This window comes from Sinocyclocheilus grahami, unplaced genomic scaffold, assembly GCF_001515645.1.
Source record: "Sinocyclocheilus grahami isolate Dianchi unplaced genomic scaffold, SAMN03320097.WGS_v1.1 scaffold12.1, whole genome shotgun sequence".
NCBI lineage: Eukaryota > Metazoa > Chordata > Actinopteri > Cypriniformes > Cyprinidae > Sinocyclocheilus > Sinocyclocheilus grahami.
This window is the reverse complement of record NW_015505191.1, coordinates 3,100,343-3,116,380: the sequence shown is the minus strand read 5'-3', so window position 1 is coordinate 3,116,380 and position 16,038 is coordinate 3,100,343. Positions and strand designations below refer to the sequence as shown.

Sequence of the window (16,038 nt, the reverse complement as noted above, 5' to 3'; positions counted from 1 at the left end):
TCGATGGAGACTTCGACCCCAGAAGAAAGACTAACAGTCGCCCCTAACAAATGACAAAACTCTTTCCAAAATTTTTTTTGACCTAAAACATAGAGACTCTGATGTTAATGTGTCTGCATTCAAGCATTTCATTGGGCTTAAACAGATCACCCTTTACAGCAGATTTAGTTCACAAACAACTGACAGCTTTGACCTAAATATGATTTTCAGTTACAATAATTAATCCTAAAATTCGACATTAGTAACTTACTTTTAACAGCATCAGACGCGCGCGCGCTCACAAGATCTCCCGGTTCTTACTTGTGAATTCAGTTCACTGGAGACTCGCACTAAACGGTTAATTTAAATCAGTGAGTTGTCGACTCGAGAACAGCTGCATTTGAGAAGCGATTTAATGGGTTCATTGAAAAGAATCAGTTCGTTTATGAATCAGACACCGCTTCTGCGTGTCGGAGCACGTGATATATTATAAGGAGTAACGATAAGTTTTATGAAATGTAGTGAAGTAAAAAGTATGCTTTGGAATGTAGTGAAGTAAAAGTAAAATTTACTCAAAATAAAACTACTTTGTTACTGTCCATCACTGAGTAAGGACATCGTTAAACCAAAATCAGTGGTTCAATCATAATGTTATGAAGCTACGATAATACTTTTTGTGCACAAAGAAAACAAAAATAATGACTTTAAAAAACTTTTTTCTTTTAATTTCAGTGTCAGCCTTCAATGCACGTTCACGAGAGAACCACGATGCATTGTTGAAAAAAATCATAATTTTTGTTTTCTTTGTGTTCCAACAGTATTCTCATAGCTTCATAGCATAACGGTTGAACCATGTCACATGAAATATTTTAATGATATCCTTACTACTTCTGAATGTGTCAGTTGCGTTGCTGTCTATGCAGGATCAGAAAGCTCTCAGATTTGATCAAAAATATCTTAATTTGTGTTCTGAAGAGGAGAGAAGGTCTTATGGGTTTGGAACGACATGAGAGTGAGTAATAATGACAGAATTTTCATTTTTGGGTGAACTATGCCTTTAAGGAGTTTATTGTAATATTGTTACACTGTTCATCTAGTTGCTAGTTTGTGGATTGTAATGGACAACTGTTTTCTAAGAGGAAGCTTTTATATAATTTACAGGTAAGATTATAAAATAATTTCAACACAGATTAATATTTTATACCCTCTTTTTTATTTGCTTGGTGAGTTGGCACGTCAATGTCATAATGACCCTGCCAGGGTTTATTTTGCAATATTGACCAGATAGCTATACGTAATTCCTTATCACTCCAAACTCACGACACACAAACACACATATGTACACATATACACAGGCGTAATACTATTAGCCCCTCACACACTCCATCCTGTGTCCTGGACTGTAGAGTGCTGTCCTCAGCAGACTTAAGATATAGTAAATAATTCACTTCCCCAGACGGCATGCTGCTCAGCTGTCTGCTGCCTAGCCTAGCAAAACCTGCCCAGGATGAAATCAGCCCACATGCGTATGCTAACACACACTTTATTGATAAGGACTCTCTTTTTCCCCTCTGGTTCCAGTGATTCATTGTACATGGTGTTTTTGCTCTGCAGCATAGGCTGGTTTTTGATTGCCATATGAGACTGGATAGGTTTTTCTTTGTAGCACACGAGATAAGATAAGAGAGAGAACTGGCTATCAGCAATAGTATATCCATTAATGTCGTACAAATGCTCGGTTGACACACATTGGGAAGCTACATGGAGAACTATGCAGACTTGTAACATAGCTAAAGACAAGTTGAGGAGCAATTTATGATTGCAGGAGAAATGTTTTGTGTTTAAATGCTCAATGGTCTGGAAATGGGCTCATGGAAGTTATTCATTTTATCTTTAAATAATTTTTACTGTACTCATTGTTTCTCTATAGAACTTCCTTTATATAACTTTTTTTTTATTATTATTGCTATCTATTTTACCAGCTCTTGGAACTTCAGTGCATACCAGAGAAATCTCACAATGTCTTTGTCTTCTCCTGTCTTTCTCCCTCTCTATCTGCTCCATGTATTTTATCCAGTAAGCAGCATGGAGAAGCTGGTGCAGTGCTGTGTTAATGCTGGTGAATGATGGCTATTGCACGCACAGCAGTTCCTATAGCTTCATATCCTCCAGCATGCTGAGCTCCACCCACACATACCCACATCGTATATGCACCATGTTTAAATGGTGTACCTCATTATGCTGTTCCTGAGTTAGCACCTCACACATTAGTTTGCCATTCTTTCATCATTGCCTCATACTTCATTATACAGTCCCTCTGTTGTTCCAATTGTTGAGAAACAAGCTCTTTCATGTGCAATTTATGTATTATCAGTTATAGATGTATGATTTCAGTCTGAGACCAGTATAAACCAGCCTGAACTGGCATGGATATTTATATGAACTGAAATGTATTTGCTTGAATGCTAGACTTACTTGGTGATCCAGATTTACCATGTTGTTTTCCTCTCTGTTTCATTGCTGTGCAGTCTAGGCATGTAGGAGATTTCATTGTGAAGGACGTATTGTTCCTCTCTAAGTACTGCTCTAAGCTCTGCATGATAATTCATGTGAGTACAGGCTGAGCAGATAGATTAATAGTGATGTTCAGGCTGATGGTTTCGTTTTTGACGGATGAATATAAGCTGTGTGTGGCTTTCCTGCCATTTAACCCTCCTCCTTAGATGTCATACTGCCTCTTTGCTCTGTTTTCCCTCTCCCAGCCTCTCATCTTTATTGATCTGTCTCTGTTGTTTTTGCTTTTCTGTATTACCTTTGGCCCCTCTCTCTCCACTTCGTCTCTCCCTCTGGATGCCTGTTCACCTGTCATATTTTATCTGCTCTATCTTCCTGCAATTTCTTATCCCTTGTTCTGTTCCTCCTCTCTCACTGCTTTTGGAACGTGTCGAGTCATAAACATTCTGCATTTTGGATGGTTGCCTTGTTCTGAACCTGTGGGGAGTAGCATACATGGCTTGCACAGATGTTATGCAATACCAGTGCATATGCAAAAAGCTCAGTGGTAAAATTAGAGTTACGGGTACTGTACAGGGCTGCTAACAATCTGCTCTGTTATGCTTTTTTAACACGGATCTCATGGATCTCCAGAGAGACTGTCCCTGTACTTTAATAGCAGCTAATTAACCCAAAGACACTCTTGTAGCGCACCCGATATTTTATTCAGTTTGAGATCAACGCATCTATTTTACACATATGCCACCTTCAGACTTTTTACTTGTTTGTTCTAATGCAGAATATGTGATTTTATACTCTTGCTTGAGGGTGTAAATTGTATAGGAGAATTCTATCACTGTTCAGTTGATTCAGTGTTTCAGTTATTGGCTCTCATAGCCTGCAGTTTGTACATCAATGCTACATCTTTCGCAACATCAGAGCAAATTATTCATATTTTCATGCATTTTATATTACTTTTATTTTACTTTGACTTTTACAAAGTCTCATTCTGTCACTTCATTCTCACACAAGCGGATTAATCATATGGGCAATTTGCACTGTAGGTATTAGGTCAATTTAAGGAGCCCCACACATGACGTGTGGAGTAATAAAAAACAAGATATCTTGGCCACAAATCAACAATTAATTCCCACAAATTAATTTGCTCCCTCGTTTTAGGGTAAATCAATTAAACCAAGAGTTAACTACAGTAAAACATTAGGGCAAGTACAACATGGCTAAGATTTACCTAACATTAAATGATTAATTTGGGGCCACAATATGTATTTTTTTCTGCACATCATGTGTGGGGCTCCATAATAACCTGCTCCATGTAGAATTGTATGTTTTTAAAACTTTTGGTTCCACTTTATTTTAAGGTCCAATTCTCACTATATTAACAAACCATTAACTATGACTTTTGCCTCAATAAACTCCTAATTTGCTGCTTATTAATAGATAGTGGATAGTTGTTAAGTTTAGGTATTGGGTAGGATTAGGGATGTAACCAAGCAAAATTAAGATTTTAAAAGATTTAGATTGTGAATAATTTTAAATACTGACTTTTACTATTATTTCCTTTTCAAAAAACCCTCCTATCACTCTGTAAATCTGTACATTTCTAACACAAGATCATATTGCTAGCAGATTGATGGCTGTCTTCTTCCTTATCAGCACATAACCACAAACGGCATGGATGCATCTATTGATTAAAAGTGCTTAAGCTTTCCAAGAGCACTCTCAGAGTGATCCTAGGTCAGTTTATACTATAGCGCAGGCCTGTGTAAGAGATCTAACGCAGTGCTTTTTGTTTTTAACTCATGCCATAGATGGAGAAGGGGATGAGTGCATGAGTAGATTGATGCTCAGGTTACACATCGTCAGCATGTAGCAAAATCTAAAGATTAATTATTAGTTACAGGATGCAGGGCATATCATTTGTGGATGAGTTATCAGCATTTAATACTCATGCATGCCACAGATCATTGAGAAGCATACAGAAAAGTATAGGGCGATGTGGGGTGTTGCCCCTGTCACTCTCTTTCATTTTCTTTTTCTCAAAACTCATCTCATCTTGCATTCATTCTTCCATGATGCAAACATAGAAAAGGACAGAGAAATGCAAGGAGGGAGATAGAGAGCAATTGGAGTGCTTCACTAATGACTCGAGGCTGTGACTGAAATATAAAGAGACACACAGATAAATTGTAAGACAACACTTATTACATAAACTATCTGTATAGGCATCTGTAGTCCTGTGAGGGGCTGGACACTTACTGTAATGGCTCCGGTTTAATCTCAAACTATTTATTTATTTATTTTTTGTGTAGGAAAAAATTTATTAAAATAAAAATATGAATTGAACATAAATAAAATATTTAGTTGAATTCAAGTAAAGCTGAAAAGGTTAAAGCTACATAAAACTGCAGCAGTAACATTTAAATATAATGTAAATTTGGTAAAAGTCTCTTATGGTCACAAAAGCTGCCTTAATATGAAATATGTTTACAGTTTAAAATAACTTTTCTATTTTAATATTTTAAAATAAATAATATTTAAAATATATGTAATGGTAAAGCTGTATTTTTTAGCAGTCATTGCATTGCATTATTTCTTATTTCTTCTTAAACTGTTGTGTCTGTTTTTATAGATATCTATTTTTGTGGAAATGTATACATGTTTACATGATTCTTTGACAAATATGAAGTTTAAAAAAATAGTTTTCTGTTATTTTAATCAACTTAATGCATCCTTGCTCAATAAAAGTATTAATGTCTTAAAAAAAAAAAAGAAAAAAAATGTACTGACCTAAAATCTATCATATTATATTGTTTGTCAACACAATTTCCAGAAAGATTTACACAGAATAAGATATTTAGTCCAAATTGAGCCCTGCGTAGAACCATCTCAAGGATGATCAGAAGAAATGGACAGCACCTGAGTTAAATATATGAGTGTCACAGCAAAGGTCTGAATACTTAGGACCATGTGATATTTCAGTTTTTCTTTTTTAATAAATCTGCAAAAATGTCAACAATTCTGTGTTTTTCTGTCAATATGGGGTGCTGTGTGTACATTAATGAGGAAAAAAAAAAGAACTTAAATGATTTTAGCAAATGGCTGCAATATAACAAAGAGTGAAAAATTTAAGGGGGTCTGAATACTTTCCGTACCCACTGTACATAAAATGACATAAATGACATAAACCAAGCTATCAAGAGTGTCAATAGCAGCCCAAGTTTCTGTCTCCCTCTTGAGGCAGAGATACGAGTCACTGTATGACTCAGGCCAATGGCAAGGGGGTCTTTGAAACAGGGGTCAATTACTGTTGCCAATTATTGTTCAATCTCAAACTTATTTTTGTGAAAAAATGTGGGAGAATTTCTATTCATCAAGCTAAAGGCAATTTCAACTGTTTATTCTTTTGTTACCTACATTAAGTAACAATTTTAGTCTATTATATTGTACTTCACAATATAAATTCCATTCATTGATGTTTATTACTCTGCAGTGTATCTGGTTATTGATGTAAGTTATTGCATCATTCATTATTATATCATAACACAATGTGTTTAAAATTAAATGAATCAATGTTGTTTCTTTTCCAGTGAAAATAGTTATAATTAGCACAGTTGGATGATGGTTTAACTCATAATTGTGTTGTTACTTGCGGGTTACTATTTTTCTAGACTGCATAATCAAAGTACTTTTGAGTACAAAGTACTTCATTGGAGTTCCATCAAATAGCTCACAGGTTATGGTATTATTATACGTTTTATCAAGCCTATACGAGTTTGATGCCAATTAACTCTGTCATGCATCTAGTTTGGCAGCTGGTAGCTCTAACTCTAATAAACATGATGTACCCAAAATGCTGTGTGCAGGATTTAAGGCCCTCCTGAAGTGTCTTTCTGGAAAATTCTGCCGTCGGGAGCTCATCGGAATCATGGGACCCTCTGGGGCCGGCAAGTCCACTCTCATGAACATTCTTGCTGGCTACAGGTAAGCGTGCATTGACAGCACATTCAAACAGTGCCTGATCGCCAGAACATTTCAAAATAAAAGTTCATTTGCAGCGGGCCTTTTTAACAGTGCATGTATACATAGAGAAGGAATGTTCCAGAATTTGGTTCCTGTTGATCACTTTCTAGCCTTTCTTTTTATGCTCATCAAGTTATCTGTCCCGTATCCCTTCTTTCTGCAGAGAGACAGGCATGAAAGGTCAGATCCTGGTAAACGGGCGACCCCGTGACCTCCGCACCTTCAGAAAAATGTCGTGTTACATTATGCAAGATGACATGCTACTGCCACATCTAACAACACGAGAGGCAATGATGGTGTGTGTCTGCGTCTGTTAACACGAGTAGTTTTCTATCATATGTTACTGATGAGTAGGCAGCGCTCTAGAATACTTGATTCTGATTGGTCAGTCGCTGCCATCTGTGGACAAACATTTGCTTAATAATCACTAAGCTCTCTTTCTTTAAAATAATTCTGTAACTTCAACTCAAATCATGAAAATGACCAGTTGATAGTACATTGCCCCTTATTTACTGTAATCTTTCTTTTTTGTTTAGGTTTCAGCTAACCTTAAACTTAACGAAAACATGGAAGTGAAAAAAGAACTGGTTAGTTTTTTGCGGCATTACTTTACTGTTTGTGCAGAAAATATGTGTTCTGTTAGGAAATTATAAAACCTGTGGTTATATGGTGACATTGTATTTATGCGTTTTTCAGCCAAATAATGATATAATGTGTGACAGGTCAATGAGATCCTCACAGCATTAGGACTGCAGGAGTGCGCTCACACTCGCACCATTTCTCTGTCGGGTGGCCAGTGTAAACGGTTGGCTATTGCTCAGGAGCTGGTCAATAACCCACCTGTCATGTTTTTTGATGAACCCACCAGGTACCCATTACACGCAGCCTTATTATTAACCATAATACTTTCAAAATTTGATGTTTGCAGTAATATTGCTCCTTTGCAAAACATTTCCTTTTAATATCCCTAAACGTGCATGTGTCTCTTTGTGTTAGTGGTCTAGACAGCGCATCCTGTTTCCAGGTGGTGTCCTTGATGAAATCTCTGGCTCAAGGAGGTAGAACCATCATCTGTACCATCCACCAGCCCAGTGCTAAACTATTTGAAATGTTCGACAAGGTAATTGCTGTATTCTAAAATTATATTGTACTGTGAAAATGTGTTTCTGGGTTGAAGGACATATTAAGCATGTGAGGAGGTTAATGTGTTCATGTTCTTGTTTAATACTCGGTCTGTTCTTCTTTGCAGCTTTATATCCTGAGTCAAGGTCAGTGTATATATAAGGGAACAGTACCGTACCTTATCCCCTACCTGAAAAACCTTGGACTCCACTGCCCTACGTACCACAATCCTGCAGACTTTAGTAGGTCTACTGTGTATGTGTGTGCATGTGTAAGAGAGAAAGTGATAGATAGAAAAGGATATGCAGCTAGAAATAGATTTTTATGTGTGCTCTCTATTTTTGTTTGAAACTTATATAGCACTTATGTAGCAGTTTGTGGATTCTATATTAGATTGTTTTCTGCCTCATTTTTTTGCTTTGGTTTGTCAGAGTTTATAAATGAACCAACATATCTTTTTATGTGAATATGTAATTAACTGTAAATTTTGATCATTAAAAGAATGTAATGTTTAAAATATAATCACTTATGTACAAAATTTACACTCACTTGAGATAAATAATCCAGTCATATCTAGGTTATGCTATTTTATTGTACATACACTCTTAAAAATAAAAGGTTCTTTATTGGCATCAATGGTTCCACAAAGAACCTTTACCATCCATTGAACCTTTTCATTCCACAACAGATTCTTTACAGTGGAAAAAGTTTATTTAGATTATTAAAATGTTCTTCACTCTAAGCAAAATGGTTCTTTTAAGAACTGTTCACTGAAAGGTTCTTTGGGGAACCAAAATTGGTTATTCTATGGCATTGCTGTGAAAACCACCTTTTGTAACCTTTATTATTAAGAGTGTAGGACAGGTCATCCCCTCACAGCTGTCATTTTGTTATAATATAATATAATATATAAATGTGGAATAATAAATAAACAGAATAAATATACAGTATTGTTTAAAAGTGTAGGGTCAGTAAATTATTTTAAAGAAATTAATATTTTTATTTAGCAAAGACAGTTAATTGACCAAAAATCAGAGTGAAGACTTTGATACTGTTACAATATATATACAGTTGTGCTTATAAGTGTACATACCCCTTGCAGAAAGTGCAAAATGTTAATAATTGAAACAAAATTAAGTGAAGTGAAGTCACGTATGGCCAAGTATGGTAACCCATACTCGGAATTTGTGCTCTGCATATAACCCATCCAAGTGCACAAACTCAGTGAACACACACACACCATGAACACACACCTGAAGCAGTGGGCAGCCATATTGCTGCACCGCCCGGGGAGCAGTTGGGGGTTCGGTGCCTTGATCAAGGGTCTCACCTCAGTCGTGGTATTGAGAGTGGAAGAGAGCGCTGGTTGTTCACTCCCCCCACCGACAATTCCTGCCGGACATGAGACTCGAACCCACAACCTTCGGGTTACAAGTGCGACTCTCTAACTTACGTAACCTCAGTTCCCTGAGATACAGGAACGAGTACTGCGTCGCTAGACTCTATGGGGAAAAAAACTAATTTTCTCTGAGGACTAAAGCCTTTTCAATCACGCAGTGTAACTGCACGGCCATTGGTTCGTGCAGTAAATAAAAAAACGAACCAATGGCTCGGCAGCGGAGCTGAATGGGTGGGGCCATCTGGCTATATAAGCGGGCATTTTGCCATAGGATCTCAGGTAAATTAGACTGAAGCGACGACACGGAGTTGTGCAGCGTCATGGCACGGCAAGGAACGCAGTACTCATTCCCGTATCTCAGGGAACCGAATTTACATAAGTAACCGAGTACATACGTTCCCTTTCGATACTTCACTCGTACTGCTTCGCTAGACACTATGGGGAACCAATACAATCCCGACGTGTCATGAAAGAGGAACAACTGACATGAACTGGCCTTGAGCAATTAAGGCTCAGAGGGACCAAGTATAAGCAGGGTCAGCCCTGCAGGAGGCAAGAGGGTCGAACTCACTGAGGTCAACCCAGCCTTGGATAATCATTCCAACAATTTTGTACAGCCTCAGCACTTCTAAAAGGGCTAAGAGCGTACATGAAGTCAGGCAACGCCTGAAGGATTAGACCGCCTTTATGCAGGCGTGTGCCCATTTAGACAGATAGAATCCGAGCCCGTAAGGCCGGAATGTCCAAGTTATAGACCTGGCGAAAGTGGACGGCGAGACCCAGCCAGCCGCCGCACAGATGTCTGCTATGGACACTGTGATAGACCACGCCCAAGACGAGGCTACGCCCTGAGTGGAATGGGCTCTAACTCCTATGGCGCATTGCAAGCTCAGGGAGGAGTATGCTAGCACAATAGTGTCAACTAACCATCAAGACATTCTCTGCTTTGTGACCGGCTGAGGGTGCCAAATTGTCCTGCCTCAGGGGAATGGGCCATGGGGCTGCTATCAGCAGCTGGGACAGCTCAGAGAACCAAAGCTGGTTTCTCCAGAGCGGGGCCACTAGAAGGACCCTGTGTCTGTGTTCCCTGATTCGTATGATTACCTGAGGGATCAGTGCGATCGGGGGAAAAGCATACAGGAGGAGGTTGGGCCAATCGTGGGCCAATGCGTTCTCGCTCTTTGAAAAATAAATTGGGCAGTGAGAGTTGTCTTTTGAGGCGAAGAGGTCGATCTCTGCCTTGCCAAAGATCTCCCAGACTTTCTGAACCGTTTGTGGGTGGAGCATCCACTCTTCTGAGGGGACGTTGCTCCGAGATAGCATGTCTGCTCCTTGGTTCAATACGCTGGGCACATGTGCTGCCCTCAATGAACGCAGGTTGAGATGTGCCTATTCAAAGAGGCGCTTTACCATCTCGAAAAGGTGTTTCGAGGTGAGCCCGCCTTGGCGTTTTATATCAGATATCACTGTCATGCTGTCTGAGCGGACTAGCACGTGGTGTCCCTTCAGGTCCGGTAAAAAGGTCTGAAGGGCTCAACATACTGCCATCATTTCGAAGCAGTTGATGTGTTAACGACCTTCTATGTCCGACCAGGAGCCGAAGGCCAGTTTGCCCTCACACAGAGCTCCCCAACCTGTGTTGGACGCATCCGTCGAGACAACCTTCCTTCTGAAAATAATGCCCATGGTCACGCTCTGCTTGAACCACTGTGGGTCTTTCCAGGGAGCCAGTGCTGTCATGCAGGCCTGGCTCACCCTGACACGAAGGTGTCCGTGATGCCATGCATGGGGCGGAATTTGTGGTTTCAGCCAGTAATGAAGGGGTCTCATGCGTAGCAGACCCAGCTGTGATACCGGCGATGCAGAGGCCATGAGGCCCAGCATCCTTTGAAATGCTTTGAGAGGGCGAGAGGCTCCAATTTTGAAAGAAGCCTTGAGCTGTTGTATGGCCAGTGCATGTTCTGGCGAGCGAGTCGTCGAGATAATTCGGAATGCGGATTCCCATCTGTCTCAGAGGGAAGAGAGCCGCATCCATACACTTTGTAAAAGTGCGAGGAGCCAGGGACAGTACGAAGGGCAGGACCGTGTATTGATATGCCACTCCCTCAAAGTCGAATCTCAAGAATCGTCTGTCATGGGGGGCTACCTGGATGTGAAAGTAAGCGTCTTTCAGATCCTGAGAAAAGAACCAGTCCCCTGGGTGTATTTGCTAGAGGCTCTGAGATCGAGGATGGGCCAGAGGCCGCCATCCTTTTTGGGGACGAGGATGTAACGGCTGTAGAAGCCTGACTCGCTCTGAGCTGGCGAAACATCTCTCCAGGACTCGGCCCATGTGGCGAGGGGTTAGATTAGTTCGGGTGGTGGGTCGCCGTGAGGGGACTTGACACTTGCGATAAGTGGAAAAGGAAATTTGCTCTCTTTTTGAAAATGTTTATTTTATTTTTCTCGCTATAACAGCAGCTGTTTGTGTGGGCTCTTTTAAAATGGGCCCAGTATTCACAACAGTTTTTGTGACAAAAATACTGCCACCGGTACCCGGAACAGAACGGAGTGTTTGGGGTGTGGTCTGGCAATGGAGAAACTTTGCCCCCTCCTCTTCCTGTCCAGAAGATCAGGACGACGCCCAGGGCTGGACTGGGACAAAAAAATCGACCCTGGCATTTTTTGGTTCAGGCGGCCCACCACCACTTCGATATATATATATATATGTACTATACCAGTAAATGTTTTGAACAGTAAGATTTTTTATGTTTTTTAAAGGGGTCATATGATGTTGCTGAAAAGAACATTATTTTGTGTATTTGGTGTAATGAAATGTGTTTATGCGGTTCAAAAAACACATTATTTTCCACATACTGTACATTATTGTTTCTCCTCTATGCCCTGCCTTTCTGAAACGCGTCGATTTTTACAAAGCTCATCGGTCTGAAAAGCAAGGTGTGCTGTAATTGGCCAGCTATCCTGTGCGTTGTGATTGGCCAAATACCTCAAGCGTGTGACGGAACTGTTACGCCCCTACCATAATGTGATGCCCTGTGATTTCTTCATTCTTTTTGGCTCCACTTGTTTATTAATCAATCATTCAGCATGTGTATGAGTTCTGCTGTCTCGCTGCTGGCAGTAATCGAGGTCGCCTCAGGAGAGTATGGTGATCTGAACCCTGTGCTCTTCGAGGCGGTTCAGGGAGGCCTGTGTTCAGATGAGGGGAAGAAGATCTCCAGTGACAAGAACGACGCCACCACATCCTGTCCATCCCAGTGTTATAATGTGAGCGATGGACACACACTCTCACCTACAAAATCCATCTGTTTATCAGTCGCTGACCCACCCACTTCCATTGTTATGTGTATTCATACAGGATTCAGGCTACATTGAGAAACACACTTTTGCCACAAGTACCCTCACACAGTTCTGCATCCTTTTCAAGAGAACCTTCATCACTATATGCAGGGACATGGTAAGAATTGTCCTCTATTGTTATTGGCTGTGCCATATATATTAAATGCTAAAGAAATGTGTGTGTTCAGGTATTAACCCACCTGAGGGTGATGTCACACCTGTGTATTGGTGTGCTGATTGGTCTGCTGTACCTAAACATTGGGAATGATGCTAGTAAAGTGTTCAACAATACTGGCTTCCTGTTCTTCTCCATGCTGTTTCTCATGTTTGCAGCACTCATGCCCACCGTTCTGACATGTAAGCCAATCTGTGTGTTTGGTTGTGTATGCTTGATTCTTTATGAGCATGGAAAATAGATTTGATATGAGTGATTAATAAATATTTTTTGCTTTGTGATGGATTAGAAGTGCTTTTATTGGCTTAAGACTTATGCTCGTTACAGAATCAGTGGAGCGGATTGAATTAAGCATTGATGCAACAATGTATTTATCTTGCAGTTCCACTGGAGATGTCTGTGTTTATAAGGGAGCATCTTAATTATTGGTACAGTCTAAAGGCATATTACCTGGCCAAGACCATGGCTGACATTCCATTCCAGGTACTTCTGTTTCTATGTCGTTACATGCTATAATGTTAAATCTAAGGGAGGATTGGAAGAACTTAAAAAGTTGGCATATAAGGGGATGAACATTTCTAAATGTAGGGGGGATATGTCAACCAATGCTTTACTGTGTCTGTCCCACTTTTCAAATCATTCCATGTGCCCCAGGTAGAATCCAAATGTCAGAACATGAGTTATCCTCTGTCTCTTCCAGGTAATTTGTCCGATAATGTACTGCAGTATAGTGTACTGGATGACAGAGCAGCCTCCAGAGGCAGGCAGATATCTGCTCTTTATGGCCCTGTCCACCTCCACTGCCCTAGTGGCTCAGTCTCTGGGGCTTCTCATTGGAGCTGCGTCCACCTCCCTACAGGTGACTTCAAAACAGTTGTGGTAACGTTCAATAGTTTGGTGTCAGTAAGATTTTTTAATGTTTTTTTTATTGCTCACCAAGGCTGTATTTATTTTATAAAAATACAGTAAAATAGTAATGTTGTGAAATATTATTGCAATTTAAAATAACAGTTATCTATTTTAATATTTTTTGAAGTGTAATTTATTCCTATGATGGCAAAGCGGAATTTTTTATTTTATTACTCCAGTCTAAAGTGTAACATTATCCTTCAGAATTTATTCTAATATGCTGATTTGGTGCTCAATAAACATTTCTTATTATCAGCCATGTTGATTTTTTTTTCAGCAATATATACATATATATTTCTTGTAGAATTAATTTTTTGTGAAATATTTTTATAAAAACTGCAAGAATTTTTTTTTTGACAAATAGAAAATTCAAAAGAGCAGCATTTAAATTAAATTAAAACATTTTGTAGGTATAAATGTCTTTACTGTCACTTTTGATCAATTTAATGCATCCATGCTGAAAGAAGTGTGAATTAAAAAATAAATCTTACTCACATGCTCCGACATGTATATAAAAAAAATACAAAATAGGTATGTAGTTAAAAATGTGTATAGTTTAATCTGCTATACCCAGAAATGTTTAATTATACAAAGATGAAAATGTACCTGACCTGTACATGTAACACAGGGGTTTCAAACGTAAATTAAATAAATAATCTGTTTAATGAGTATTTTCATAACTTCAAACAGCCTTTAGACAACACAATTAGACAGTAATTACATTAAGTTTTAATGTATTGTTACTGCATTAAGCACAATTAATATTCTAATTTTGACAGCCTTACATTTAGTAAAATTCCATCAAATTATCAAAATTAATGTTTAAATTTGAAATCCCCTACTTTAACTCACATCAGTGTCTTTTGCAATTTCAGGTTGCCACATTCGTAGGTCCGGTCTCTGCCATCCCAGTCCTTCTGTTCTCTGGCTTCTTTGTCAACTTTGACACCATCCCCAAATACCTTCAATGGAGCTCCTATGTGTCATACGTCAGGTTGGTCAAGAGCCACGACAATAACAATCCTAAACAGGCAATCCTAATCACTTAATCACAAAAAAGAGTCTCTCCCTCTACAGGTATGGTTTTGAGGGTGTGATCCTCTCCATCTATGGCATGAACCGCTCAGAGCTGGAGTGTCCCGGCGTGGTGTGCAAGTTCCAGAAACCAGAGGAGGTGCTGCAGCTGCTGGATGTGGAGGACGCTAAGCTCTACGTGGACTTTATTGTTCTGGGGGTCTTCTTCTTAATTCTGAGACTTGCCACTTACCTAGTTCTGCGTTATAAAGTCAAGTCAGAACGTTAGGGCCAAAACTCATCATTAGATATACATTTAATTTCACATACACCCATAAACTCTCATAAATGCACATAACGATCTTTTTGCAATAGACACAGAAGCCAATGCACATTGATTATGGGGCCATTGTTTGGCCGCACAACATTTATCCTCAGTTTTTGTTACTTGAAAAATATTTTTTAAATTCTCTAAGTATAGAATAGTAAATTAATATAGATTTTTTTGTTTTATTTAATTTTAATTTTTGAACGTATTCCATGCAGTAACAGTGTAAATGCATTTTACCCATGACTGAACTTTGAAGCATGAGTCTATTGACAGGACTGGATGTATTTATAATGACAATCCCATGACAGCTCCCAATAGCATGTGGATTGGCCAACAGCCAACATGCGAGTGAGTGTCTTCATACCATATTGAAGGATCATCACATTGTCTCTCTGTTAATGCATTTAAATCCAACTGAAGAACGTAATCAAAATGTGTTTCGGAAGAGAGTGCACTGCATGCTTGGGGCACTTGAGGACATGCAAGCAGCAGAAGCGAGAACTGTGTGTGAGGCGTTTGGGATATTACAGACTATGAGAATGAATCGTCCAACCAGCGTATCTTCAATTCCATTTTTGTCTTCCCACAATACACTGAATTTGAGGAGAATAATACCTTCTGCTGAATATTAAGACTTTCATGATCTCCAAAGGCAATTCTAAGCAAAGCATCAACGTCAACCTGAATCTAACCATTTGAGGAATGTTGCAGCAAGTGCCCTTGATGTGAACTGCCTATCATTTTTTTCTGCGGGGGAACTGGAATGCCTTGCTGGAGAAACATTTTGGCATTTTGTCAGTATCAATATGTCCTGTTACCTTGAATTTTCTGTCAACTGCCTCTGTGGTATCCTGCGAGAGAAACATACAATAGTTTGTGGGCTTTTGCTCTCATTTTCATCAAGAGGGATCAAACCTTGAACTTGTATAGTACAAAAACTCCCTACAGTGACCAAAAATATGTGAATCGGCTAATCACAAAGCACCACTGAACTGACTGCATTTAGCCAAAAGCAACACATATCAAATGTCAGAAAATCATTTGCAATTCTAATCCTATTGAACATCTTATGCTAACATCCATTACTGTCCAAATAGCTCTCGCTGACCTGTTTCTTTTTACTTCTTTTCGCGACTGTTCCCTGGACACTTAATCTGCACTGCTGAGGATGTCAGGACATTTGCGGTTAGTTGCAAGTGACACAATCATATACCTGGATAGAGATGCTGGATGAAC

General features: G+C 39.3%; 1 protein-coding gene across 1 annotated transcript in view; it reads left to right on the top strand.

The window, feature by feature from the left end:
- The window catches only part of LOC107597525 (ATP-binding cassette sub-family G member 4-like), a 15,208-nt gene extending 310 nt beyond the window's left edge, over positions 1-14,898 (top strand). Inside the window, exons 2-14 of the mRNA XM_016288625.1 lie at positions 6,357-6,474; positions 6,677-6,809; positions 7,050-7,100; positions 7,236-7,381; positions 7,510-7,633; positions 7,763-7,877; positions 12,156-12,301; positions 12,393-12,491; positions 12,562-12,730; positions 12,931-13,031; positions 13,249-13,407; positions 14,333-14,451; positions 14,535-14,898. Of these exons, the coding sequence (XP_016144111.1) occupies positions 6,419-6,474; positions 6,677-6,809; positions 7,050-7,100; positions 7,236-7,381; positions 7,510-7,633; positions 7,763-7,877; positions 12,156-12,301; positions 12,393-12,491; positions 12,562-12,730; positions 12,931-13,031; positions 13,249-13,407; positions 14,333-14,451; positions 14,535-14,760 (1,644 nt within the window). The 5' untranslated portion in view covers positions 6,357-6,418 and the 3' untranslated portion in view covers positions 14,761-14,898. The remainder of the gene's footprint in view (positions 1-6,356; positions 6,475-6,676; positions 6,810-7,049; positions 7,101-7,235; positions 7,382-7,509; positions 7,634-7,762; positions 7,878-12,155; positions 12,302-12,392; positions 12,492-12,561; positions 12,731-12,930; positions 13,032-13,248; positions 13,408-14,332; positions 14,452-14,534) is intronic.
- The last annotated feature ends 1,140 nt before the right edge of the window (positions 14,899-16,038 follow it).